At 41.7% G+C, this 27,461-nt stretch overlaps 1 protein-coding gene across 1 annotated transcript in view; it reads left to right on the top strand.

Annotated features, from left to right (window-relative positions):
• Positions 1-27,461, top strand: part of SNTG2 (syntrophin gamma 2) — a gene marked incomplete at its 5' end in the record, with an annotated part of 517,099 nt that overhangs the window by 61,977 nt on the left and 427,661 nt on the right. The window contains 3 exons of the mRNA XM_082250803.1: positions 7,330-7,386; positions 8,996-9,053; positions 9,180-9,223. Coding sequence (XP_082106929.1) covers positions 7,330-7,386; positions 8,996-9,053; positions 9,180-9,223 — 159 coding nt within the window. The remainder of the gene's footprint in view (positions 1-7,329; positions 7,387-8,995; positions 9,054-9,179; positions 9,224-27,461) is intronic.

Raw genomic sequence — 27,461 nt, 5'->3', positions numbered from 1 at the left:
GGCAGCACCCTCAAACCTTCAGAAGTATGAGATGAACCCCAACAACTTGGAAAGGTGGATCTCTCTCACACGTACCAACACAGACTATCCCCCAATTTAACTGATCCCCAAAGGTTTTTGATTAAATAGCGGAATAGAAAATATGATCCAAAAAAAGTGTATGTATATCACACGTACACAACCACACTAGGCCCCAATTACTATTGTTTGTACCCCTAAAAGGCTAGGAGTAGGGGGAGTATGGAACAGGCAGCACCCTCAAACCTTCAGAAGTATGAGATGAACCCCAACAACTTGGAAAGGTGGATCTCTCTCACACGTACCAACACAGACTATCCCCCAATTTAACTGATCCCCAAAGGTTTTTGATTAAATAGCGGAATAGAAAATATGATCCCAAAAAAGTGTATGTATATCACACGTACACAACCACACTAGGCCCCAATTACTATTGTTTGTACCCCTAAAAGGCTAGGAGTAGGGGGAGTATGGAACAGGCAGCACCCTCAAACCTTCAGAAGTATGAGATGAACCCCAACAACTTGGAAAGGTGGATCTCTCTCACACGTACCAACACAGACTATCCCCCAATTTAACTGATCCCCAAAGGTTTTTGATTAAATAGCGGAATAGAAAATATGATCCCAAAAAAGTGTATGTATATCACACGTACACAACCACACTAGGCCCCAATTACTATTGTTTGTACCCCTAAAAGGCTAGGAGTAGGGGGAGTATGGAACAGGCAGCACCCTCAAACCTTCAGAAGTATGAGATGAACCCCAACAACTTGGAAAGGTGGATCTCTCTCACACGTACCAACACAGACTATCCCCCAATTTAACTGATCCCCAAAGGTTTTTGATTAAATAGCGGAATAGAAAATATGATCCCAAAAAAGTGTATGTATATCACACGTACACAACCACACTAGGCCCCAATTACTATTGTTTGTACCCCTAAAAGGCTAGGAGTAGGGGGAGTATGGAACAGGCAGCACCCTCAAACCTTCAGAAGTATGAGATGAACCCCAACAACTTGGAAAGGTGGATCTCTCTCACACGTACCAACACAGACTATCCCCCAATTTAACTGATCCCCAAAGGTTTTTGATTAAATAGCGGAATAGAAAATATGATCCCAAAAAAGTGTATGTATATCACACGTACACAACCACACTAGGCCCCAATTACTATTGTTTGTACCCCTAAAAGGCTAGGAGTAGGGGGGAGTATGGAACAGGCAGCACCCTCAAACCTTCAGAAGTATGAGATGAACCCCAACAACTTGGAAAGGTGGATCTCTCTCACACGTACCAACACAGACTATCCCCCAATTTAACTGATCCCCAAAGGTTTTTGATTAAATAGCGGAATAGAAAATATGATCCCAAAAAAGTGTATGTATATCACACGTACACAACCACACTAGGCCCCAATTACTATTGTTTGTACCCCTAAAAGGCTAGGAGTAGGGGGAGTATGGAACAGGCAGCACCCTCAAACCTTCAGAAGTATGAGATGAACCCCAACAACTTGGAAAGGTGGATCTCTCTCACACGTACCAACACAGACTATCCCCCAATTTAACTGATCCCCAAAGGTTTTTGATTAAATAGCGGAATAGAAAATATGATCCCAAAAAAGTGTATGTATATCACACGTACACAACCACACTAGGCCCCAATTACTATTGTTTGTACCCCTAAAAGGCTAGGAGTAGGGGGAGTATGGAACAGGCAGCACCCTCAAACCTTCAGAAGTATGAGATGAACCCCAACAACTTGGAAAGGTGGATCTCTCTCACACGTACCAACACAGACTATCCCCCAATTTAACTGATCCCCAAAGGTTTTTGATTAAATAGCGGAATAGAAAATATGATCCCAAAAAAGTGTATGTATATCACACGTACACAACCACACTAGGCCCCAATTACTATTGTTTGTACCCCTAAAAGGCTAGGAGTAGGGGGAGTATGGAACAGGCAGCACCCTCAAACCTTCAGAAGTATGAGATGAACCCCAACAACTTGGAAAGGTGGATCTCTCTCACACGTACCAACACAGACTATCCCCCAATTTAACTGATCCCCAAAGGTTTTTGATTAAATAGCGGAATAGAAAATATGATCCCAAAAAAGTGTATGTATATCACACGTACACAACCACACTAGGCCCCAATTACTATTGTTTGTACCCCTAAAAGGCTAGGAGTAGGGGGGAGTATGGAACAGGCAGCACCCTCAAACCTTCAGAAGTATGAGATGAACCCCAACAACTTGGAAAGGTGGATCTCTCTCACACGTACCAACACAGACTATCCCCCAATTTAACTGATCCCCAAAGGTTTTTGATTAAATAGCGGAATAGAAAATATGATCCCAAAAAAGTGTATGTATATCACACGTACACAACCACACTAGGCCCCAATTACTATTGTTTGTACCCCTAAAAGGCTAGGAGTAGGGGGAGTATGGAACAGGCAGCACCCTCAAACCTTCAGAAGTATGAGATGAACCCCAACAACTTGGAAAGGTGGATCTCTCTCACACGTACCAACACAGACTATCCCCCAATTTAACTGATCCCCAAAGGTTTTTGATTAAATAGCGGAATAGAAAATATGATCCCAAAAAAGTGTATGTATATCACACGTACACAACCACACTAGGCCCCAATTACTATTGTTTGTACCCCTAAAAGGCTAGGAGTAGGGGGAGTATGGAACAGGCAGCACCCTCAAACCTTCAGAAGTATGAGATGAACCCCAACAACTTGGAAAGGTGGATCTCTCTCACACGTACCAACACAGACTATCCCCCAATTTAACTGATCCCCAAAGGTTTTTGATTAAATAGCGGAATAGAAAATATGATCCCAAAAAAGTGTATGTATATCACACGTACACAACCACACTAGGCCCCAATTACTATTGTTTGTACCCCTAAAAGGCTAGGAGTAGGGGGAGTATGGAACAGGCAGCACCCTCAAACCTTCAGAAGTATGAGATGAACCCCAACAACTTGGAAAGGTGGATCTCTCTCACACGTACCAACACAGACTATCCCCCAATTTAACTGATCCCCAAAGGTTTTTGATTAAATAGCGGAATAGAAAATATGATCCCAAAAAAGTGTATGTATATCACACGTACACAACCACACTAGGCCCCAATTACTATTGTTTGTACCCCTAAAAGGCTAGATGAGGAGTAGGGGGAGTATGGAACAGGCAGCACCCTCAAACCTTCAGAAGTATGAGATTGTGTTCACTGTACCCCACAAAGATTGAGTTCACTGCACCCCACAATGATTGTGTTCACTGCACCCCACAAAGATTGTGTTCACTGCACCTCACAAAGATTGTGTTCACTGTACCCCCCAAAGATTGTGTTCACTGCACCCCACAAAGATTCTGTTCACTGTACCCCACAAAGATTGTGTTCACTGCACCCCAAAAAGATTGTGTTCACTGCACCCCAAAAAGGATGTTGTTCACTGCACCCCAAAAAGGATGTTGTTCACTCCACCCCAAAAAGATTGTGTTCACTGCACCCCACAAAGATTGTGTTCACTGCACCCCAAAAAGATTGTGTTCACTGCACCCCAAAAATGATTTTGTTCACTGCACCCCAAAAAGGATTTTGTTCACTGCACCCCAAAAAGGATGTTGTTCACTCCACCCCAAAAAGATTGTGTTCACTGCACCCCAAAAAGATTGTGTTCACTGCACCCCACAAAGGATTTTGTTCACTGCACCCCAAAAAGATTGTGTTCACTGCACCCCAAAAAGGATGTTGTTCACTGCACCCCAAAAAGGATTTTGTTCACTGCACCCCAAAAAGATTGTGTTCACTGCACCCCACAAAGGATTTTGTTCACTGCACCCCACAAAGATTGTGTTCACTGCACACCAAAAAGGATTGTGTTCACTGCACCCCAAAAAGATTTTGTTCACTGCACCCCAAAAAGATTGTGTTCACTGCAGCCCAAAAAGATTGTGTTCACTGCAGCCCAAAAAGATTGTGTTCACTGCAGCCCAAAAAGATTGTGTTCACTGCAGCCCAAAAAGATTGTGTTCACTGCAGCTCACACACAGAAAAATGGATGTGGATCACTGACACCTGCCTATCTCCAATCCCACACCACACAGCAATATCGATTGTAGTTTGTAGAACACAGTTTCCCTAAAATTCAGCAGACTCTGTCCCTAACAGGATTGAGAAGAGATCGTAGATCAGGATTGAGTGCAGACCCCACCCCCCACACAGCAATATTGATTGTAGTTTGTAGAAGACACTGACCCTATAATTCAGCAGACTCTATCCCTAAAATGCCTACAACTCGCCCTGCCTAAACACTCCGACCTGTCCCTCAATTCTATCCGGACACAAATGGTTTTTTCCTGCCTATCTTTCCCTAATCAGCAGCCAGCACGTTGATGTGTGCTCTGTCCCTGAATCTAAGCAGCATAATGACGCCGCTGCGGCTGCCTCGAACTTATAAAGACTTGGTCACATGCTTCAGACGGCCAATCACAGCTACTGAGACATTTGCAGGCATGGCTGGGATGGCTTAAGGCACACCAGTTAAACGATTGTTGATTGGCTGTTGAAAGCCCGCCATGAAAAGAGCGCCAAAGCATGCAAAACCCGGAAATAAAACGACCGAACACGGATTTTTACCCGAACATACAGTAAAGTGTCCGTGTCCGTGTTCGGGTACAAAAAATCCAATTATTCGGTACGAACACGAATAATACAGTCCGTGTTCGCTCAACACTAGTGACGATGACTGATGGGGTGACAGGTGACAATGACTGATGGGGTGACAGGTGACGATGACTGATGGGGTGACAGGTGACGATGACTGATGGGGTGACAGGTGATGATGATTGATGAGGTGACAGGTGACGATGATTGATGAGGTGACAAGTGACGATGATTGATGGGGTGACAGATGACAATCACTGACGGGGTGACATGTGACGATGATTGATGGGGTGACAAGTGACGATCACTGATGGGGTGTCAAGTGACGATGATTGATAGGGTGACAGATGACGATGACTGATGGGGTGACAGGTGACGATGACTGATGGGGTGACAGGTGACGGTGATTGATGGGGTGACAGGTGACGGACGATGGTCACTGATGGGTGACAGGTGACGGGCGATGGTGCACGGCGGTACTGATGGCAGTCTGTGGTGAACGGTGAACTTTAGGCTACGTTCACATGTGAGCGTAGCGATCGCGGGCAGAATCACTGCGATTCTGCCCGTGATCCAGAAATCATTGCGGGATGCCTGTGCGTTGCCCGTTTTTTGCAATAGCACCCCAAACGCTGTGCGATGTTGCTGCGATTTCCGCCTGCCGAATCGCGGTAACATCACGCAAACAACGCATGATGCCCCAAAGAAACTCTTGTACCTTTTTTGGGCGTCATGCGATGTTTGCGCGATGTTACCGCGATTCGGCAGGCGGAAATGGCGGCAACATCGCACAGCGTTTGGGGTGCTATTGCAAAAAACGGGAAACGCAAAGGCGTTCCGCAATTTGCAATGATTTCCGGATCGCGGGCAGAATCGCGGTGATTCTGCCCGCGATCGCTGCGCTCACATGTGAACGTTATGGGTGTCAATTTCTGGGCACTGATGAGGTGACTGTTGGGTGACAGGTGACATTGGGGGGGGGGCTGAGGACTGTGTGGGGACCTTTATTGGTGTGATTTTTACTTTTTACATGTGTACAGAGCAGTAACTCACTATTTCTAGCTCTTCTCCCCTCATACTGGAAACTGTATGAGGAGAGAAGAGCTAGTAACAGTGAGTTACTGCTCTTTGTTTACATTTTGTGATCGGCTGTGAATGGATTCACAGCCGATCACATAGTAAACAGTCACTGTCAGTGACTGTTTACTACCACCGGTGACAGCTGTGTTCCTAAGGAACACAGTGCCACCGACATGACCACGCTGCGCGCTCCCGATCGCGCATGCGCGGTCATCTCCCGGGCGCCTCCATTGTGATCGGCTGTGTCATTGGAACACAGCCGATCACGTGGGAAACTGCCATGCCTATTGGCTGTTTCCCCCCTGCCGGTGACCGGCTGTGTCCTGGGGACACGCCGACACCGACAGTGCACGGCGGCGCGCCCGCGATCGCGCACCTGCCCTGCATTTCCTGGGTCACGTCATATGACATCCGCCCAGGATAATAGCCGCACCGTCCCGCCGTCATATGACGGCGGGCGGGCGGTAAGTGGTTAAACAAATAAGTGCTCGACAACAAAGAAAAATCTCCAACTTCAGTGCATAAACACCCGCCACCAGGTGAAATTCCTCCTTACCAGACGGAAAATAAGGTGTGCACGAATTAAACAATATATTTCACATCAAACGTGGATAAGTCACTCTCCTCGTGAACCACCCAGAATGGTCTCTTACCAGAAGTGATATAAAAGGGCGCAGAGTAGCGGATCCAAAGATTTCCTGCTCGCTGGTCACATGACCCTTCCGCCCCGAGCCCCGGAGGCTTCTTCTTGCTGCTCTATTGCATTGAGAGAGTCAGTGTACAGCGCCACACTGGGTATAGGTACTGTACAGTAGCGCAACCTGGTGCCTTGAGATACATTAGTGGAGTGGAGTGGAATGGAGTGGAGTTGAGTGGAGTGAAATGGAGTGGAGTGGAGTAGTTGAAATCCTTGGACAGTCCTGCAGAATCCAGGATGGTTGAGAGGTATGCTACCCCACTGCCCTATTTAGCTGTAGGAAGTAAGAAAAGCCAACCTATGTAAGCTATGAGCTGCTCAAGTTAAAGCTTACACAGGGCTATGGCACCATGGCCCCTCTATTAGGCCATAGTATTGTATTTATTTTTCACTTATAGGTTAAAAACACAAAAAGAATATAATTTAGTAATGTTGACACATTATATTAGCTTGCAAAGGCAAACGAGAAATGCCCAATGTTCCAAGCAAACAAACATTATAGGAATACCACTAATGGAATAATTGCTCAACTCTAACTTTGTATTGAAGATCATGTTCACTGGACCAATGTAAACAGTGACTCCGTCAGTAAATCAGCTATATTGATGACAAATCAATTTCCTAATCCAATGCTACTTTTGTGGTTCAGTAAATGTTTATTAAAATTTTAAACAATAGCATAATAACATGCTACTTTTGCTGCAAATAGCTAAGTCTCCTTTTTCTTTATTTATTTATTTTTTTATTTTTAGAACAGTGTCAGTGGTATTGATTGTTTTAGCTATAGTAATTTATATACAGTACTAACCTAAATTTCATTTATTTTCCAATTTTTTAAAGCGCAGAACTGTTACACTTCACAGAGACCCTGTTGGAGGATTAGGCCTAAGCATCAAGGTAAGTAATACCTTATACATCAACATATCAACAATCCCCTATTAAAAAATAGACCAAAAATGTAAAGTTTTACAATGATATTAGCAAGGTCATTCAACAAACTCAGAAGTATAGTATAGTTTTAATTTGAGGGACTCAATTACCAATGCATCAGTAAGAGTTTTTCAAAAGGCTTATATGCAAAGTGTATTTTTTTTTGCACATTTGGTACATTTTCAAGTTGATAAAACTCAAAAGGCTGAAGTTGCCTGTTGTGCTGTAATCACTGTTTATGTAGCATGTCTTTTATAACTTATATTGCAAGTTGGCCCTTGGTTGGATTTTGAAAGCTTTTTTTGGGGGGGAAAAAAAACGCTTGTAAAAAATAGATACTGTAAAAAAAATATATATACACATATATATATATATATATATATATATATATATATATATATATATATATATATATATTAACGAGAAAGGACTTTAAATGCAAAATAAATTTACATTTAAGTAATTCTAGGGAAAATACTTACACAGTCTATATTACTCCACTAAACCATTTAGGGACCATACTCAAATTTTTCCATATTCATATGGGGAATGAAATGCAGAATCTAGCTGCTCTAGGTAATGCAGTTAGAGACAATTCATTCATACTTATATTACATTTAAAAAATAGTGCTTTAACATGCAAGAATTTTATTTATCTGATTTTAGAACAATACATACATGTTTTCGTTTTGCATCTCACATATCAAAAAATGATAATAGAAAGGCCTAGAAACTGATTCTAGTAACCACTTACAAATACTCTTTGCAATTTATTAATGTTTTTCCCCAAGACTCACACCTTTTTTTTAATTGGATCTTAAGTGAAAATCTGTAAATCTTTGTAAATCATTCATGAAAACATTGAGGAAATAGATACAACGCAACGGCAGTAGTCATTTTTCTATGGGAAAAGTGGGTAGGTTGTACTATATATGCAGATCAGATGCACTCCTAAAAAAGGCATAAAACTACTTTTTTATTTTAATTGTGCGTTAAAGCCTAATTGAACTTTTATTTTTAATTAGCTAAATAAATTCACTATGAATCAAAAAATGGTATGCAAAGTCTTTCTGTTTGTTTAGTTGGAAAGCAGCCACAGTAAAAAAGGCTACCCACTACCAGAATACTGCAAATATTAATGAGATTTGAATTTGAGCAGCAGTCTCTCGGCAGTGCTCTGCCATGTCCAACACCTCCCCACCCAACTCCTCAAATCACAGATAGACAAGCAAAAACTGTTGGGTGAATGATCTTTGCTGATTTCACAATTCTAACTCTGACAGACCATTGCTGAGAGACTACTGCTCTCATACAGATAACTGCATTCCTTCTCTTCAGCATGCTGGCCGGGGACAGGCTGCTTTACTCTGGCTGTGGCTGCGTTCCAACAAAAGAAACAATAAGACTTTGTACACATTTTCTTTTGATTCACACTGAATTTATTTACATGATTTAAGCTGAAAGTTTAAATTGGTTTTAAGTAATTGTACAAAACACTTATTTGAAATTGACCACTAAAAATAATCTGTTTTGAAAGTAGATGTTATAAATCACTAATAAACCTATCTTTTTTTAGGGTGGAGCACAACATAAAGTACCTGTTGTTATATCTAAAATCTTTAAAGATCAACCAGGTAATTCACATTTATGCAAATGTATTGTTAACCTATTAAATGTATAAAAATGAACATTATTATTACTGTTGTGCTGCTATTATATTTACATTTTACTTAAAGAGTGTTGCTTTTATTGCTCTTCAGCTGATCAGAGTGGGTTACTGTTCACAGGCGATGCACTAATGCAGGTATGTATCTGTGTTTTATAACATCCTTTATTTTTGACAGCTTAATGTTAAAACAATGGTTAAAACAATCATAAAAGTCTTTACAACATTCTTTAATACATATTTTTAGTTTAAAAACCCAGCTTTAGCCAAAAAACATTTCTTTATTTTTAGTTTTGGATAGAGAGTGGAAGAGGTTAAACCTCTGCCAACATTTTGTTGTCCTCTGTATCCCCATTTGGGAGATTTCTCTCCATTTGCCATCAACTAGATGAGTGTAAAACAGGAAGAGTGTAAATCTCCCCAACAGGGACACAGGCAGCAGGTAAAATATATTCCCTAATAGAGCGAGGAAGACGTAAACCACTATTTTTCCCCTTATTTCATGTCCAAGTAACATGTCAGACAAAACAGGAGGGGAGAACAAAGACAAAATGTAAAATATGACAGAATATTCTCCACAAGAAGGACACAGACAGCTTTGAAAAACTTACAGAAGTTCTAACTTTTCCCCAAATAAACCTGGACTTCAGTTAATTTCAGCTAAATTGGTTGTTGTAAACCCTTACATATACTCAGTGAAATGAATGGCCTCAGGTAATACACAGAGATTAAACAAATCCTCCTACATAAGTTGTACCTGTTTATCTGTGACATTCCTACCGTACATTGTTCTAAAAACACACAGATCAAAGGATTATTTCTTAACTCTAGCAGCAGAGGAGATCTGAAGTCTCACAGTGCAGTTCTCAGTGAAAGGTGCTCTGAGCCCTGATTGGATGGGAGACAGCCCCTTCACACAGTACATGGAGAACATGCAGTGCTAAGAAGGATTTGAATTACAGGCTGTGTGTTGAAGCTCTCCTCCCCAATACCTTTGTATCTCTTGGTATCAGGAAAACCTGTCAAATTGTACTCAAACAGATAACAGAGGAAGGAGGCAGCGGAGAGAAACCACACCCAGTACTCAGATTGAGACAATTACACAGTGTGGAAGGATTTGTTTTCTTCAAATTGCATGCCTGTTGTTTAAAACCACTTTAATTTAAATTAAAATATAAAAATATTCATATCCATAGAGGAATAATAAAAAAAAAAAGAAAAAAAAAGGAAAATATAGAGATGTAGCACCCTCCTAGGTAGGTGCTAGGAAAAAGCATACATTTGGCCCTGTCTGCTTATCAGTGGGGCTGGATCTGTTAGTTGTTCTATCACATGCCTCCAGGTGTGGCCTATTTAGTCTGGGGAGTCTCCCCACTGTATCCAATGAGGGATCTTGTTGGACAGGGTTTATGAGTGTCCCAGTGGGTGGGGTTTGCCGCAATGCACCCTGGGATTATAAATGAATCTGGAGGGAGCATGTGACAGAGCGTCTTTTGGTGGGAGCCTCAATCCCAGGAGGAGGTGACGGCTGTCTCTCTTCCTGTAAAAGTGAGAAGGTGGTCCAGGCAGTCAGCCTAAGGACCGGAGGTTGAGATGGGCTGCAAGGGATCCAGAGTTGCTGACCGAGTGGGGCTGCTGGGCAGAGATCTTCGTGAGTACCCAAGATCTGCCCAGGGGTCTGCCTAGGAAAGGGGACCACTCCAGAGAGGTCAAAGGGGATCCAGGAGCCAGCTAACCAGGAGTGTACAGTAAAGGGGGTGCCAAGCAGTAAAGATCTGAAGTTTAGGGAGTAAAGGGGGTGCCAGGAAGGGCCCTGAAGTGTTCAGAAATACAGTTTGCATTAAAATCAGCTACCTCAGGAGTACTTTGGGGAGCTCAAAGGGACTTTTCCACAGTCAGAGGTGAAGTTCTAGTAACTGTCCTAGTCAAGGCCAGCATCGGTCAGCGTTAACCAGCATCACTGAAGCGCTAATGAGCGTCAAGCAGCATTTTTGAGTGTCCCTGCCCAATTGTACATAGTTCAGTTGTTGGAGTATCCCACTTCTCCCTTCTCCCATCCAAGTTCTCAAATAAACCCTAAAAACCAAGAAACTGGACTGGTTCTTGTCTGAGGTGCTCACACTTGTAAAACATGCTTAAAGGTACTGTTGTTCCTAGCGGTAACCCAGGGGGACCCACACTCAGCAGCTCCCTTGAGAGTAGTACTACACATATATATATATATATATATATATATATATATATATATATATATATATGTATATACACACACACACAGTACCTGACAAGTGAGTACACCCCTCACATATTTCTATATATTTTATTTAAAGAACAGTTTATTTATTCAATAACATAGAAAATCAGGGTATAAACAGGTAAAGTGAACAACTTGTACAAATAGTGTTGATCTCGGTGTCACTGTTAGCCCCCATTCACACTAGGGCGACTCACGAGGCGACTTGTGTCGCCCCAGGTCGCCCCAGGTCGCTTGACATGACCAAACCAATGTAAATGAATCAGTGCCGTCTTAATTGCCGCTATTAAGGTCGCTCCGACTTCAGAAAAGGGTCCTGTACTACTTTCAGGCGACCAGTGATCCGACCTGTCCCATATACTTCAATGGGAGTCGCCTCCTTATCTTAATTGAAGCGACCTGTAATCCGACTTGTCATCCGACTTTGCTAAAAAATGGCAGTGAACAAGAAAAGAGCATAATTTTCTTGCAGGCATTAGCGGTCATTTTTTTAGGCAGGCATGTCATTTTTTGGATTTCGTTTCTGGGGGGTCTAAAAAGTGTCCCTGTCAAGTTTCAGCTCTGTAGCATGTCCAGAACCCCTAAAAAAAAAACATTTTTCTTTTAATTTTTTGTAGTGTCTTTACCAGCTGTCTTTTATACTTGCAGGCATTCATCAGCGGTCATTTTTTTAGGCAGGCATGTCATTTTTTGGATTTCGTTTCTGGGGGGTCTACAAAGTGTCCCTGTCAAGTTTCAGCTCTGTAGCATGTCCAGAACCCCTAAAAAAAATCATTTTTCTTTTAATTTTTTGTAGTGTCTTACCAGCTGTCTTTTTTTCTTGCAGGCATTTAGCGGGCATTTTTTTAAGCAGGCATGTCATTTTTGGGATTTCGTTTCTGGGGGGTCTAAAAAGTGTCCCTGTCAAGTTTCAGCTCTGTAGCATGTCCAGAACCCCTAAAAAACAGCATTTTTACTATATTTTCAGGAATACGGCTTCTCTGCGGCTGGCTTTTTTTCTTGCAGGCATTTAGCGGGCATTTTTTTAGGCAGGCATGTCATTTTTTGGATTTCGTTTCTGGGGGGTCTACAAAGTGTCCCTGTCAAGTTTCAGCTCTGTAGCATGTCCAGAACCCTTAAAAAAAATCATTTTTCTTTTAATTTTTTGTAGTGTCTTACCAGCTGTCTTTTTTTCTTGCAGGCATTTAGCGGGCATTTTTTTAGGCAGGCATGTCATTTTTTTTATTTAGTGTCTGGGGGGTCTAAAAAGTGTACCTGTCAATTTTCAGCTCTGTAGCATGTCCAGAACCCCTAAAAAACAGCATTTTTACTATATTTTCAGGAATACGGCTTCTCTGCGGCTGGCTTTTTTTCTTGCAGACATTTAGCGGGCATTTTTTTAGGCAGGCATGTCATTTTCTGGATTTAGTGTCTGGGGGGTCAAAAAAGTGTCCCTGTCAAGTTTCAGCTATGTAGCATGTCCAGAACCCCTAAAAAAAAATCATTTTTCTTATAATTTTTTGTAGTGTCTTACCAGCTGTCTTTTTTTCTTGCAGGCATTTAGCGGGCATTTTTTTAGGCAGGCATGTCATTTTTTTTATTTAGTGTCTGGGGGGTCTAAAAAGTGTACCTGTCAATTTTCAGCTCTGTAGCATGTCCAGAACCCCTAAAAAACAGCATTTTTACTATATTTTCAGGAATACGGCTTCTCTGCGGCTGGCTTTTTTTCTTGCAGACATTTTACGGGCATTTTTTGGGTGTCTTTGGAGGCATGTGCTTCTTAAAAATTATAGGAAAAAAGCTCTTTTTTTTTTTTTTACGTTTCTGGACAGACAAACAAAGCTATGTGAGACACACAACACTGCACACATGGGAAAAAGGAAATATATAAAAAAAAAAACACAGGAAAAGGAAATTAGGTCACAAGACATCAGATTGTGATTGGCCAAATAAAAAGTTGCCTCGCGATTAGGTCGCATCAAAGTCGCGCTAAGTCGCGCCAAAGTCGCGTCAAAGTCGCGCCAAAGTCGCGTCAAAATCGCGTCAAAGTCGCGCTGGAAGCGACGCTACTTTAGTGGTAGCGGCAGTGTGAACCAGCACTTAACGTTTGTAACAAGCATTGGTTATAACAGTATAAGTAAATAAACATTTTAAACAAACAAAATAAAAATAATGTGGGATTTATGTTAACTGTGTTGGTCACCCCTTCCGAACACCCCTTTGGGCGCAAACTGTGTCCGGAGCAGGGGGACAACACGTTTCTCTTCTTTCTTTATCGGGTAAGAAGATATCAGCATACCAAGTAATTGGACATTTGTTTAATGAATGCAGATAGTTTTCAGTATTGTAATGGTTGGCTTAAGGTGGATAACATATATTTTTATCGTTGGTATAAATGACTTAAGCCAGCGTCCACATGATTAGTTTGACTGGCTTTCTAGTGATATAATGCATTCTACGGACGTAAGCTGGTCATAGACCTGGGCTCATGTCTATGTTTCAGAATTTTGTGGTGTCTACTGGGTGAGTGTGTCTGAATGGGTTATCCTAGTACATATTGTGAATATTTTTAGGCCCCTTTCACACTAGTGCGACTTGTCCCGCAATTTTGGACCGCAAAATCGCATGACAAGTCGTTTTCCATTATTTTCAATGAGCCCCATTCATATCAGTGCGTTTTGAAGTCGCTACGATTTCAAAGTAGTTCCTGCACTACTTTGCCACGATTTGATTGCATTTTGAGCCATAGCCATAGCCATTGCTTTCAAAATCGCGTCAAAATCGCGGCAAAGTCGCATCAAATTTGCGCGAAAAAACCACGGGAAAATCGCGTCGCATAAGTGTGAAAGGGGTCTTAGTGTTTTATTGCGGCACACCAGTTTTAAAAAGCATGTATTGGACTCTTCATAAGATTGGCATTCAATCTGTTCACTTCATGGGTTGGAGTATTTGAAATAAAGGGAAGCTAAAAAAGGGTTGAAGATTTAGACGAATAGGAGGAAGGGGAGGTGGAGAGAGAAAAGGAAGGAGAAAGTATGGTGAGGTGGGGGGGGGGGGTATGAGAGGGGAGAGTGAAATAGAGAAAAAAAAAAGGGGAGGGGGAAAAGAGAGGGGGAGTTGTTATCTCTCGCTTCCCCCATCCGCAAGCTGTCATGTCATTCAGAGTGCAAGGGGTTATTTCAGTACATCTGGTACAAAGCAGTTCCCTTATCATTAGTGTCATAAGTGATGAGATTTGTGACCGGGTGTAGCATCTGATGGGTGGTATTTTACGAAGTTTAACAAGAGCATTTTCAAGAAGGGGTATATGAATTGTATAGATGGTTGTATTCCGTTGTGGATCTAAAATGCGTCCAACAGGCCCATTTGGCTTCAAATTTAATAGTGATGTCTCTTGCAATGTATATTAACTCTTCCATTTCCACTATCTTGTTTATTCTGGTAAGCCATTCTTTGGTGGAAGGGGGTTTTGTAGAGTTCCAATGTCTTGGGATACATTGCATCACTGCATTGATCATGTGCATAGCTAAAGACTTGTGGTATGTTTTATGGGGCATTGAGGAGTGATGTAGGAGAAATTGGGCAGGGGTAATTTCCAGCATTCATGATGGATTGAAGGGGGGATAGCCTGTGTAGAGGTAAGCCAATGAGAAGGGAATTGCAGTAGTCGAGGCGCAAGATGACCAGGGAGTGAACTAGGAGTTTTGTTGTGTCTTTGGTTAGAAAGGGGCGTATTTTGGAGATGTTGCGGAGGCTGATGCGGCAAGATTTGGAGAGAGATTGGATGTGGGGTTTGAAGGAGAGTCCAGAGTCCAGGACAACACCTAAGACCTTGGCATGTGGGGATGGGCTGATGGTAATGCCATTGATATTGACGGAGAAATCAGGGGAAGGGGCAGGAGGTGGAGGAAAAATTATAAGCTCGGTTTTGGATGGATTGAGTTTGAGGAAGTGGTGAGACATCCAGACCGATATATATAGTCACCTGGGATGTTATCCTGTGTACTTCTTTCCAAAAAGTTTGAATTTGTGGGCAGGACCACCATTTGTGAAGTAACATGCCTGGTTACATTTATATATATATATATATATATATATATATATATATATATATATATATATATATATATATATATATATATATAAATATATATATATATATATATATATATATAAAAATATATAGATAAGAGAGAGAACATTACACAACTTTTTGCCACTATACAGTATTCCTGCTTTGCATGTAGTTACTGTCTGTGACCCTAGTATTTGCATGGAGTCATGTTTGAAAATGCAGAGAAGTAGCCACACAGAAGTGATGAGTGGGTGGTTAAGATACAAAAACACAGCCACACAGGAAATAAAACAGAGTAACATATGTATCGCCCTACAACGTAGGTGCTAGGCAAAGTATAGTTGGTCTTGGTTGCCTAACAGCAGGGCCATGATTTTCAGCTGGGCTGTCATGTCTCCCAGGTGTGGCTGCTGAGAGGGGAGTTTTCCCGCTGGCTCCATGAGAGGATTCTCATTGGGTAGTTGAGGAAACCCAATCAGAGGCACATTCAGGCCTGTATCTACCCCAGAAGGCAGATTCTGCTGCAGAGGATTCTGGGAGTGGGTATAAGTTTGAGGGGACGCAGCTTCTTTGGCAGGAAGCAGGCGGGAAGCAGAGTCCCAGGAGGGAGAGTACGGCTGTCTCTCCTCCTGTCAGAAGGATCGGGTGTCTCGAGTGGCTTGCCTGAGAGTACAGAGAGAGAGCTGAGCTGAGCTGCAGAGAGGATCCGGTGTGCCGAGGACCAGCGGAGAAAGAGGGGTTCAGTTCCTGGAAAGCATTCCAAGTTCATGAGTACTGTGAACTACCCCTAGCGGTCTGTCCAGCTTAAAGGGGACCACTCCAGTGAAGGTCCCTGGTATCCAGGAGCTATCATGGTAAAGGGGATGCCCAGCAAGAGGACCCTGAAGTGTTTCAGAGGGGGTGCCTAGTGAGAGGACCCTGAAGTGTCAGAGGGGGTGCCTAGTGAGAGGACCCTGAAGTGTAAAGGGGGCACCAGCGTTTGGGCCCTGAAGAGTTAAGTGTACAGTGTGCAGTGTACAGTGTACAGTGTTGAGAGTTGCAGCAGCACAAGCAGTTACAAGTTGCTACCTCAGTCAGTGAAGGGCTGGAGGGAGCTGTTCACCAGACTTTTGAGCTAAACAGAGTGTCAAGAGTAGTGTATTACAGTCCTGGACCAGAGTGTTAAAGTCAAAATTCTAGCACAGTTCAGTAAAACAGTATCTTCAAGCGCCAGGAAGCGTTGGTCGGCATTCAGCTGGCGTCAAAGACAGCGCTAACAGGCATTTTTCTGTAAGGAGTCCCAGTTAACCGCTTGCCGACTGCGCACAGTATATTTACTGCGGCAGTCGGCCCCGGCCAGGCAGAGTGACGTAGGTCTACGTCGCTCGCCTGTCACTCCTTCCAGAGCCAATAGCGGGCGGGCGCGCGCCCGCCGAGGCGCGCGCCCGCCTCGGCTCGTTCACGGAGGAGTGCGGGAGTGTGACTGGCGGACCCGATGTCCGCCGGTCACACTACGATCGCCGCTACAGCGGGAGAAAGACAGAGCGGCTTGTGTAAACAAGCCACCTGTCAGTTCTCCCTGTGTAAAAGTGAAGATCAAACAGTTCTACTATGTAGAACTGTTGATCTTTGTTTTTACACTAGTAGACCTGTCCCTACACAGTTAGAATCACGCCCCTAGGACACACTTAACCCCTCCCTGTCCAATACTGTTAACCCCTTCCCTGCCAGTGTCATTTTTGCAGTAACAGTGCATATATATAGCACTGATTACTGCAGTAATGTCACTGGTACCCCCAAAAGTGTCAAAAATTTCAGTCAAGGGTCCGATCTGTCCGCCGCAATGTCGCAGTACCGCAAAAAAAATCGCAGATCGCCGCCATTACTCGTTAAAAAAAAAAACACCAAAAATGACAAAAATCTTTCCCTTTGTTAGTAAACGCGATAACTTTTGCGCAAACCAATCAAAATACGCTTTTTGCGATTTTTTTTACCAAACATAGGTAGCGTAAAACAAATTGGCCGAAAATTTTAAAAAATTTTGATTTTTACATTTTTTTTTGGGGGAATTTCATATAAAAAAAAGTGAAAAATATTGTTGTTTTTGCAAAAATTACGCTCTTTTTTTGTTTATAGCGCGTGATCAAAAAATCGCACAGGTGATCAAATACCACCAAAAGAAAGCTCTGTTTGTGGGAAAAAAAGGACGTGAAATTCGTTTAGGTACAGCGTCGCACGACCGCGCGATTGTCCGTTAAAGTCACGCAGTAAAAAATCGCAAAATAACCCCTGGTCTTTTAGCAGGAAAATCCTCCGGTGGTAAAGTGGTTAAACCTAGTTGAGCCAAAGGAGTATCCCACTCATTCCATTCTCCCATCTCCATTACAAAATCAACAAAACAAACCAAAGATGCCGGAATGGTCATTGTCTCCAATCTCACACTGGGGTATTCAACTTAAATGTGTTGGAAGTGTTACCAGTAACAATGGCAGACCCATATCAGGCCCAATGCCTGGAAAACCTGCTACACATAGATAGATATAGCAGTAAGGGATAGGCAAATCTGCCTGGATTTGATTCACTAAAGGTGTGGTAAATACTGTTTGAAATTCGGCACACCCAAACCTAGCTTCGATTCACTTTGAAATCTATTGGGGGCAAATCCTGTTAGAAGATTCTGGGCATTTTTAGGGTTAAACTTTAAGAAAACACCCAGGAAGCTGGGCACTGCCAATGGAGAAATGCACCAATGCAAAAAAATAATTAAATAAAACAAAGAATACCCCATATAGTGAAAGGACAGTATTTTTAATCCTTTAAATAATGTGGTTGGAGGGTACTTTAAAACACAGACAGACAGTCTCAACAACAGCTTTGGAATTTAGTTAGCTTAGCTTACATATAGCAGGAGCACTCCAATCTGGGGAGTTTTTTAAATGTAATTTTAGTTGCAACACAGTCATAAACCTACTTTGACTAACAGATCAGAAATTGACCTGTAGTTCATGAAGGTTATCCTTGTTCTCGCTCATGCAAAACTGTCCTACCGCTACCTAATTTCTATCTAACTCTCATTAGATGTTAACAGACCTCAGGGGATAATATAGTGTAAAAATTGGCAGCACAAGGACAATTTTGAATAGGAAGGTTAGGTCCCAATTAACAAGAGAAAAATTGCACAGGCTAGGGTTTTACTAAAGAATTTAGATACTGCAGACGATATATATCAACATAAAAATCGTCCAGCAGCACTTTCAAGAAATTTTAAAATCTATTTCAGGAATAATAGGCCTAAAATGTTTATGCCCAACTTTTTTATTAGGATAAGAGGATGTAGTGAATGTTAGCAATATAATGTAAAATGGTTTGTGCATACTGTTCTCACACAGGGCTTTTTTTTTTTAAACAATGCAGTGATGTATTGCAAACAAAAGGCAGCTCCAGGAATAGATGGTCAGTACCAAATGAATATTGTACTTTGAGCATCCCAAACCTGAAGAGAACCCTATCAACATAAAATAAATATATATATATAAATAAAATAAAAAAAAAAAAAAATAAAGTAAAAACCCCTAAATACTACCCCTAACATGAAGGAAAACATTTGCTATGGAATGGTCACCAGCTAAAACAAAACACTGACCTCAAATCAACCACAAATCAAAATGTAAGACAAAAAGTACCCTATAATAAGAAAAAAAAACAAAAAAAAAACAGCAAAGGGATTGATTGCCCAAAGATCTAGCAATCAGAATTGAAGTACATTTTCCTAACTTACCCTAATCTCTCCCTATGCAGCTTGTGTGCTTTCCCTATCCTTTTCCTACAGCAGTTTCCAATACACTGCCACTATGGCTGCTCCGTGCCCCTTCTTAAGTTAATTCATATGTTAAAATGCTAAATTAATTAAAAAAGCCACCTCCCAATGCAGGACTCCAATCATACACATCCTCTTGGCTTCCCGCCTTGCTCTTCTCAGGCATTGGAGACAGCAAGAGGCTCCTAGTATTAAAGAGGTAATTCATATTACGCATACTCATGCTTAATACGAATTGATGTTTGCCTCCTCTGTGAATAAGGTAGACAAAGCCCACACACTATGGGCCCAATGGCTGAACTGGTATTCTATAATAGGCCAACAATTTTGCTGATTATGTATGATCTCCGTCTCTAGCTGTTCAAATATATAGCTGCACAGTATGTTTAATTGACCTCCCCACTGTTATCTTCTTTTTTCTTTACTACTGTTGATGTTCATCACCATGATTTCATGCATTGCGCTGGCCTTGGGTGGAGGGTACCCTATGGGCTGACCCCAGGGGTGGGTGCCCTATTCGGGCTGGCTGGCTGAAGGATCTGGGGGGCGGCGGGGTCTGGTGTCGGGCAGGGCGGGGTCCTCTCCCGCTTCCCTTGGCTTTCAGAGTTGGCTTATTGCCGAAATGTGTTATGTTATGTCATTGCCTCAGTATGAACATCACCTGTTATATTTGTTCTCTGTTCTATTCTGAAAATCTCAATAAAAACTATTGAAATTAAAAAAGCCACCTAACGGACCCTTTTAAGCCTGCTGATCATAGTTCAAAGGCCATAAAGGGCATTATGGTTTTGAAAAAATATCTCCTGGAAATGGGACCCTAAATCTCAACCTCATAGGATTCACTTAGGATCCATGGTAAAGGTGAGCACAACCCCCATTCCTAATGGCAAAAAGAGGCTGTAGAGACATCACATTATATAAGCATGGTAAAAACTATAGCATGAACACAGGTGGAGACACAAGAAGACAATAAAGGGCAGGTCATGTTTACAAATTTACATTCTGCCTGACACAGTCCTTAATACAACACAAGAACTTAAACTTTCCCAAATCCTGCATATTACCTACTGTAGGATGAGTGAGAAATTGGAGGACAAAGTTGTACTAAGTGATGCATGTGTTTCTGAACAAATACATGAAATGAAGTTTGTTTTTTACATGAAATACATACACATGAAAAACATGAAATACATACACATGAAATGAATCACATTGGGGCTGCTGTATTTAAGCTACTTCTAAAAGAAAAAGAGCAATACCACAGCCAAATATGCACTACCAAAATACACTGTCTCTGTGGCTGTTTGTGACATCATTTTGATCTTTAACACCACATACAGCTTTAATTCATGAAAGTCATGGAAGTAGGTCATGGGATGTCATACAGGAATCTTAGCAGCACATGAACATTTATAAACCATATAACAATACAAATGATGGAACAGAGGCTGTTCTTTGGATAGATAAAGGTGTTTAATAATGAGCTACCTAATTATGAAGCAAAAGAATATATTATAAATGACCTCAATAACAGGCCCAGTTAAAGAAGCACAGGCAAACATAAATAAACAATCACCATTACCTTTGTCCATTCAGCTTAAGGGTCCATGCATACTATCTTAAAGAATGCTGCTTCTACTGTGTTTTGCCTGTAAAAGCAGCTCAGTGGTATCCTATGTGTCCATGCACATTAGGATGTTTAGAGGCATATTTAAAGCTCAGCATTTGGAGGCAGGCAAGAAAAAAAACCTTCCTTTGTGTGTTTTTGATTGGAGCTTTCTGGCAGAAAAAAACTAAACACTCCTAAGCTCTCCTAAACTCCTGTACAAAAATGCTCTATCTGAGCAAGGGAACTGGTATTTTTTTTAAGCCCTGTGTGCATGGTGCCTGGGACAAAGTGACCATGCCTACTAATGACACTTTTACAAAGAATCAGAAAATGGGATGAGATCTGCCGAACAGGTGACAAAAGCGGTTAAAGCTCTAACTGTCCACCAGAACTGCCCAATGAGAGGTTGATATTCTGGCTGCATACTTGAGACACAGGTGAGTGATAATGGACAAGTACCAAAGTGGCTTACTAGCTGGCCAATCATGACTTTGTTGACACACAGATACTCCCTTTAACTGTAACACAAAGCACAAGGATAACTAACCCACCCATTATATCGTAATACCTATAGAATTCTTTAGAGCCATCGCATGAGGCTGCAATGGTTTTGCACAAAGCAGCCCTGAACCTTCTCTTCTGGGGTTGCCAACCAGCACTCCTGGCTTCTCCCCCCCCTCCCCCGCCGAATGGACCCATGGAAAGCCACCTTCTTTGTAGGCATTCCTGCAAGCTAACTTCCAAGTCCCCCTGTCTGCGTCTATTGACAAAGGCAGCACGACTTGACCCAGCCCCCAACTCCCTCCTGATAGAATTTGATTCACAGCAGCAGTCAATCTGCCCAGTGAGGAGGGGGAGAGCATAGAGAGCCCCTGCTGACATTCACAGTGCTGGATTGTGTTTGGGCTCAGGTAAATATAAGGGGGGTGAGGGGAGACTCCTGTGACACAGAAGGTTTTTTTTATCCTAATGCATAGATGGCATTAAGGTAAAAAACCTTTAGGCTTTAAAACCACTTTAATTTTGTATTGATCCTGCCAGTGTTTTGTGTTTCTATGGCCTTTCTCTTATAGAGTGACAATGCTATTTACAGGCTTCTGTTTCAGCATTAGTGTTGTCAGCACTGCATGTTCTCCTGCTTGAGAATTACAGGTAGCTATGCCAAAGACAGCATGTCAGATAGCTGCCTGATGATAGAACAGTGTAGGAAGTGCAATGCACTACTGTCTTCGCCATGTCCAAAGCCTAGACCCTGTAGAGGAAAAGAAAGCTCAGTTGTGTAACTGCTTTAAAACAAAGACGTTTAAGGTATTTTATCTTTTATTTATTTATTTATTTTTTTTTCTTTTTGTTTAACATCTTTTTATTGATTTTTCAGATAATACACCCTTATCAAAACCAATACAGACTAAACATAGACTACATTTATCACATCAAACACACCCTAATAAAAAAAAAAAAAAAAAAAAAGGGGGGGGGGGAGACCCTCCTGGCGGGAGTTTTACTAAACATCTTACAATTTAGTCTTATTTCAATATTACTCCTCAACATATCGCACGCCCTTCCAACTATAATTATTACCCATCACCTCTGATCCAGTTACTGTCTGTCTTAAATTTTTTCCAGGCTTCCCATATTTTATTTCCCTTATTTATCTGCCCTTTAGAGATATACGTAAGGTCCTCCATAAGTGCTATGGAATCGACTTTAATACACCACTCTCTCAAAGTAGGTGGTTCCACTTCACCCCATTTTACTGGGATAACTGCTTTTGCTGCATTCAAAAGGTGTGGTATTATGGAGCTTTTATATACCTTCAGGGGTTCCATAGTACAGTGAAAGAGAACTCTCCAGGGGTCCCGTGTTAAATCAAAACCCGTTATCTTATTTATAGTTAATAATATTTTATCCCAATACGGTTGAATAGCCTGGCACGTCCACCAAATATGCGCATGTGTTGCCACCCGACCACAATTCCTCCAGCACAAAGCTGATCGTGTAGGAAACATTGCATGTATCTTTGCTGGGGTATAGTGCCATCTTGACAAGAGTTTAAAATTAACTTCCGCTATTTTAGAAGATAATGAGGAAGAAAGGGTTACCTGGAGAATTCTCCCCCTCTGACGATCCGATAAAACACTCCCCAAATCTTTTTCCCATTTGGCAAGATAGCTCGGTTCCTCAGGGTAATACATTTTCAATAATACATTATAAAAGGCTGAAATGGCATGCTTTAGTGGCTGTTGAGTCTGAAATAGCTCTTCTACAGGATTGAGCTCAGAATCGCTCTGTATGGGTTTAGGAAGTGAGTTCAAAAAATTCACCAACTGGCCATATCTCCACTCGTCCATCCTAGATGGGTGTCTTGGGTACAGGATTTCATTTAAGGGTTTAATTTGGTTCTCCTTATAAACATGGCCTATATGGAGATCCTCTTCCCAAGACCAATGTTTAAGACCGGGATCTAAAAGGCCTGGTGGGAACATAGCATGTCCCACTAGTGGCATCAAGGGTAAATTATACACCCATTTAAATTTCTTATACAGAGAGTCCCAAACCGATAACGATGATAGAGTAATTGGTGAAACAGAGGCAGCAAATGTTCTATATTTATGTGGTTTTCCCGGAGACCTAGAAATATCTACCCCACTTAATTCCTGCTCCACCTGCACCCAGAGTTTTATCTTATTCATGTGTACCAAATCTACTATTCTTGATAAGGCTACCGCATAATAGTATAATTTTATTTGGGGTAACGCGAGGCCCCCTTTTGATTTAATACGGAATAGGGTCGTACTCGCGACCCTAGGTGTTTTACCTTTCCAAATGAATTTAGAAAGTAACCTTTGAATAACAGAAAAAAAACTAGTAGGGACACCCAATGGCACCATCTGAAAAAAAAATAGTATTCGGGGTAATATGGCTATTTTTATTACATTTACCTTCCCCAGCCAAGAGTGTGGAATAGATGACCACCTTCATAGGAGGTCCTTAATCCCATTCATTAGCAGTATGTAATTATATCTAAATAGCCTAGAGATTTTAGGCGTAGGCTGGATCCCTAGATATTTTAAACTCTGTGGTTGTCACCTGAACGGAAATGAAGGCTTAATTGTAGCAATCTCTGAAGGGGAAATATTAATATTCATTATTTCCGATTTATTCATATTAATATTAAAGTTAGATAATAATTGATACTCCTTCAATGCGGAAACTAAATTAGGTAGAGAGAGAAATGTTTTTTGTAAAAAAAAAAAAGGATATCGTCCGCATATGTAGCATATTTATGTATATATTTTCCTATCTGTATCCCCTTAATATCTACACTATTACTTACTGTAGCCAGAAACGGTTCAAGCGAAGCATCAAACAGTATAGGTGAAAGAGGGCACCCCTTCCTAGTCCCATTATGCAAAACAATTGGGTCACTCAGGGAACCGTTTATTTTAACCCTAGCTGTTGGGAAAAATGTTGGAGAGTCGCCTTTAAATAGTCCCAGTCCACCCTATCAAACGCCTTCTCAGCATCTGTAGAAAGAAGAAGGGTGGACTGGGATTTTAACCTAACAAAATGGATCAGGGATATTGCTCTCAGTACATTATCCCAGGCTTCCCGCCCTTGCAAAAAAACAGATTGATCCGAGGCCACCCATTGTGGTATCAGGGGCCCTAAACGGGAAGCCAAAACTTTTGCCATCAGTTTTACATCTACATTCAGTAAAGAGATAGGACGGTAGCTAGAACTACATGACGGGTCTTTATCTGGCTTTGGAAAGACCGTAATTTGGGCCTCTAGTGTCTCCGTTCGTAATTTACTCCCTATTGATGTTGAATTTGCATATGCTGTTAAAAATGGTAAAATTTGTACATTGAATATCTTATAATAGTTTACCGTTAGGCCATCAGGGCCCGGTGCTTTTTCCCCTTCCATGGACTCTAATGCTGCTTTAAATTCTGTCTCTGTCAAATCGTCTTCCAGGGATATCAAAGATTCTTCTGGAATAGTTGGTAGGTTAGCCAGTTTAAGGTATGTATTAATCCTTTCACTCTTCGCTTCCTTTGTCAAATGAGAAAGCCCCCCTTTTACATGGTAAAGATCTGTGTAATATTCCTGGAAAACCTTAGCAATCTCCGGGGTAGAGTGAACCATGGTACCAGACGATGATTTAATTTTTGATATAAAGGAAGCCGAATTTTTAGCTTGCAGGGAGCGTGCCAGTTGCTTTCCAGTCTTATCCCCCCACTCATAGACTGTACGCGCTGTATGCGTGTCTCCTGATATCCAGGTCAAGGAGCGTGCGGAGCTCCTCCCTTTTTCTTTCCAATGGTTCCTGATATTGAGCCTGCAGGGACAATTTATGTTTAGTCTCCAGTGTCTTAATTTCTGACAAAAGTTGTTCCCTTTGTAGACCTCTTTCCTTTTTCCTCCTAGCCCCCAGTTCTATCAAGACTCCTCTAATTGCCTTATGGGCTTCCCAGAGTACAGAGGGAGAGGTGCAATTAATTGAGTTTTCAGCAAAATATTGCGTCAGGGCTAGGGAGACAGACGCAACATCTGCGGAGTTTACTAAAAGGGATTTGTTTAATTGCCATAAGTTTACTTTTTTCGTTAATGATGGGAATGCCAACGTAATCTGGGCTGGTGCATGGTCAGAAATTGAGAGCTGGCCTATAGATGCTTCCTTTACCAATGGTAAATGATAATGTTTAATAAATATTACATCAATCCTAGAATATAAATTATGTGTCTTTGAAAAATATGTGCAATCACGTGTTTTAGGATTTAAAAGGTGCCATACATCCATCAGTTGTAATTCATATAATTTTTTCTTAATAAATATAAATCTTTTAATCGATATACTGGATCGTCCTAATGATGTATCCATCAAAGGATCCAAGGAGATATTAAGATTCCCTGCTAGTACAATCACTCCTTTCGCAAACAATGCTAACTTATTAAGGACCTTAGACATAAATGCGATTTGCTGTATGTTGGGGCAATAAATGTTCGCGAATGTACATATAGAGTTACCAATAGTCCCTTTCAAAAATAAGTATCTACCCGCATCATCTGCTATCATTTCATCTAATTGAAAAGCAATATCTCTACTAAAACCTATGGCCACCCCATTAGCCTTATTATTGTCTGATAACCCATAATACCATTTTGGAAAAAAAGGTGAGTATAGTCGAACCAAGCTTTGGTGTGTAAGGTGCATTTCCTGCAGACATGCAACGGAGCTTCCTAACCTTCTTAGTTCCCTCAACACCCCATGCCGTTTAGCAGGAACATTTAAGCCTCTTATATTGTATGACAATACTTTCAGGGCGGCCATATCCTTAGTAAGTGAAACCATAACTATTTAAATATGTATAATATAATACCCCCCGCCAGGTAAACAGGCCACACCAAACACACAGAGAAAAAAAAACCCACACCATACAATAAATCTCCTTTCTTTCCATGCACCACTGTGCATGCATTGGTCCGGATAGGGGAGTCCACCCCGGAACGCCACCAATGGCCCACCTAATTCCATGTGGAACATTATGATGAGCGTCACGGGCTGCCCTCCCCCCTCCGGGCCAGGGCGTGGTGCTCCAGAACATGCTGGAGCAAACGAGACCCCCAGAGGCAGACGGCTCTTTATCTCATACTTGTCATGTCCATCCTCTCTCACATATGTCCTATATATCCTATATTTCCCATATGTCACGAGCCTCTTCTATCTTATGTTATTCTTACCAAATTCTCTAATATTATCTCATAACCCATGGGACATACACACATACCCCGAGAGAAGGTAGAGTTTTTCTATCTTGCCATCATCAAAAAGAAAAAGGTAAAAGGGGTGGAGTGGTGGGGTAGAGTATGGACAGAGGAGGGGGAGGGGGGGGAGAGAGGGAAAATAGAAGGCATAGAAAACCGACCAGCCATGGCCTATCATTCCCAGGCCCTGCATTCAAAGATAAGACATCTTAAGAGGTCGGAGAAAAAGGGAGTGGGAAAGGGAGGTAATGGGAAGGAAGAGAACAGAAGCCAAAAAAAAAAAAAAGAACCCCAAAACATGAGAAACTTTTTTCCCACTTATATTCGGCCCTCCTCCCCCCACCCCCCCCTCCCCCTACCTCCCCCTACCTCCCCCCCTCTTCCCCACATCTGTGTAGATCCAACAAGTTCCCAGGTTCAGTCCTGCTCAGGAGAGGGAAAAAAAAAAAAAAACAGGGACTGAATGACGTCCCTACCCTTCCCCTTTTGCTTTAATTCCTGAGATCATAAGGTTCATAAAATACCAATCATAAATAAACATTTTCTCCCTCCCTCCCTCCTCCCTGCACTCCTTTCTAGGTTTTTTTAGATGGTATTTTCTTCCACTGATCATCCTGTTTAACCTGAAAAGAGGGTATATATTCTTTCCATTCTGGTAGTTCCATTGATTTCAATTGAAAGGACTGACATAAATCATGTAACTCTTCAGGGTATCACAGCATGTGCGTTTTACCATCTTTAGAAGCTATTAAACGTGCCGGGAAACCCCATTTATAAGTAGCCCCACTCTCCTTCAACTCTTCCAATAACGGTTTTAGGGCTCTTCTCCGATCTAGCGTTTCCTTAGATATATCTGGAAAAATATTAATGCAAGTCCCATTTAAATCTATTGGT

Source organism: Pelophylax lessonae, assembly GCF_965119305.1.
Source record: "Pelophylax lessonae genome assembly, chromosome: 3".
In the NCBI taxonomy this organism is placed as follows: Eukaryota; Metazoa; Chordata; class Amphibia; order Anura; family Ranidae; genus Pelophylax; species Pelophylax lessonae.
This window is presented reverse-complemented; position numbering and strand designations above follow the sequence as displayed.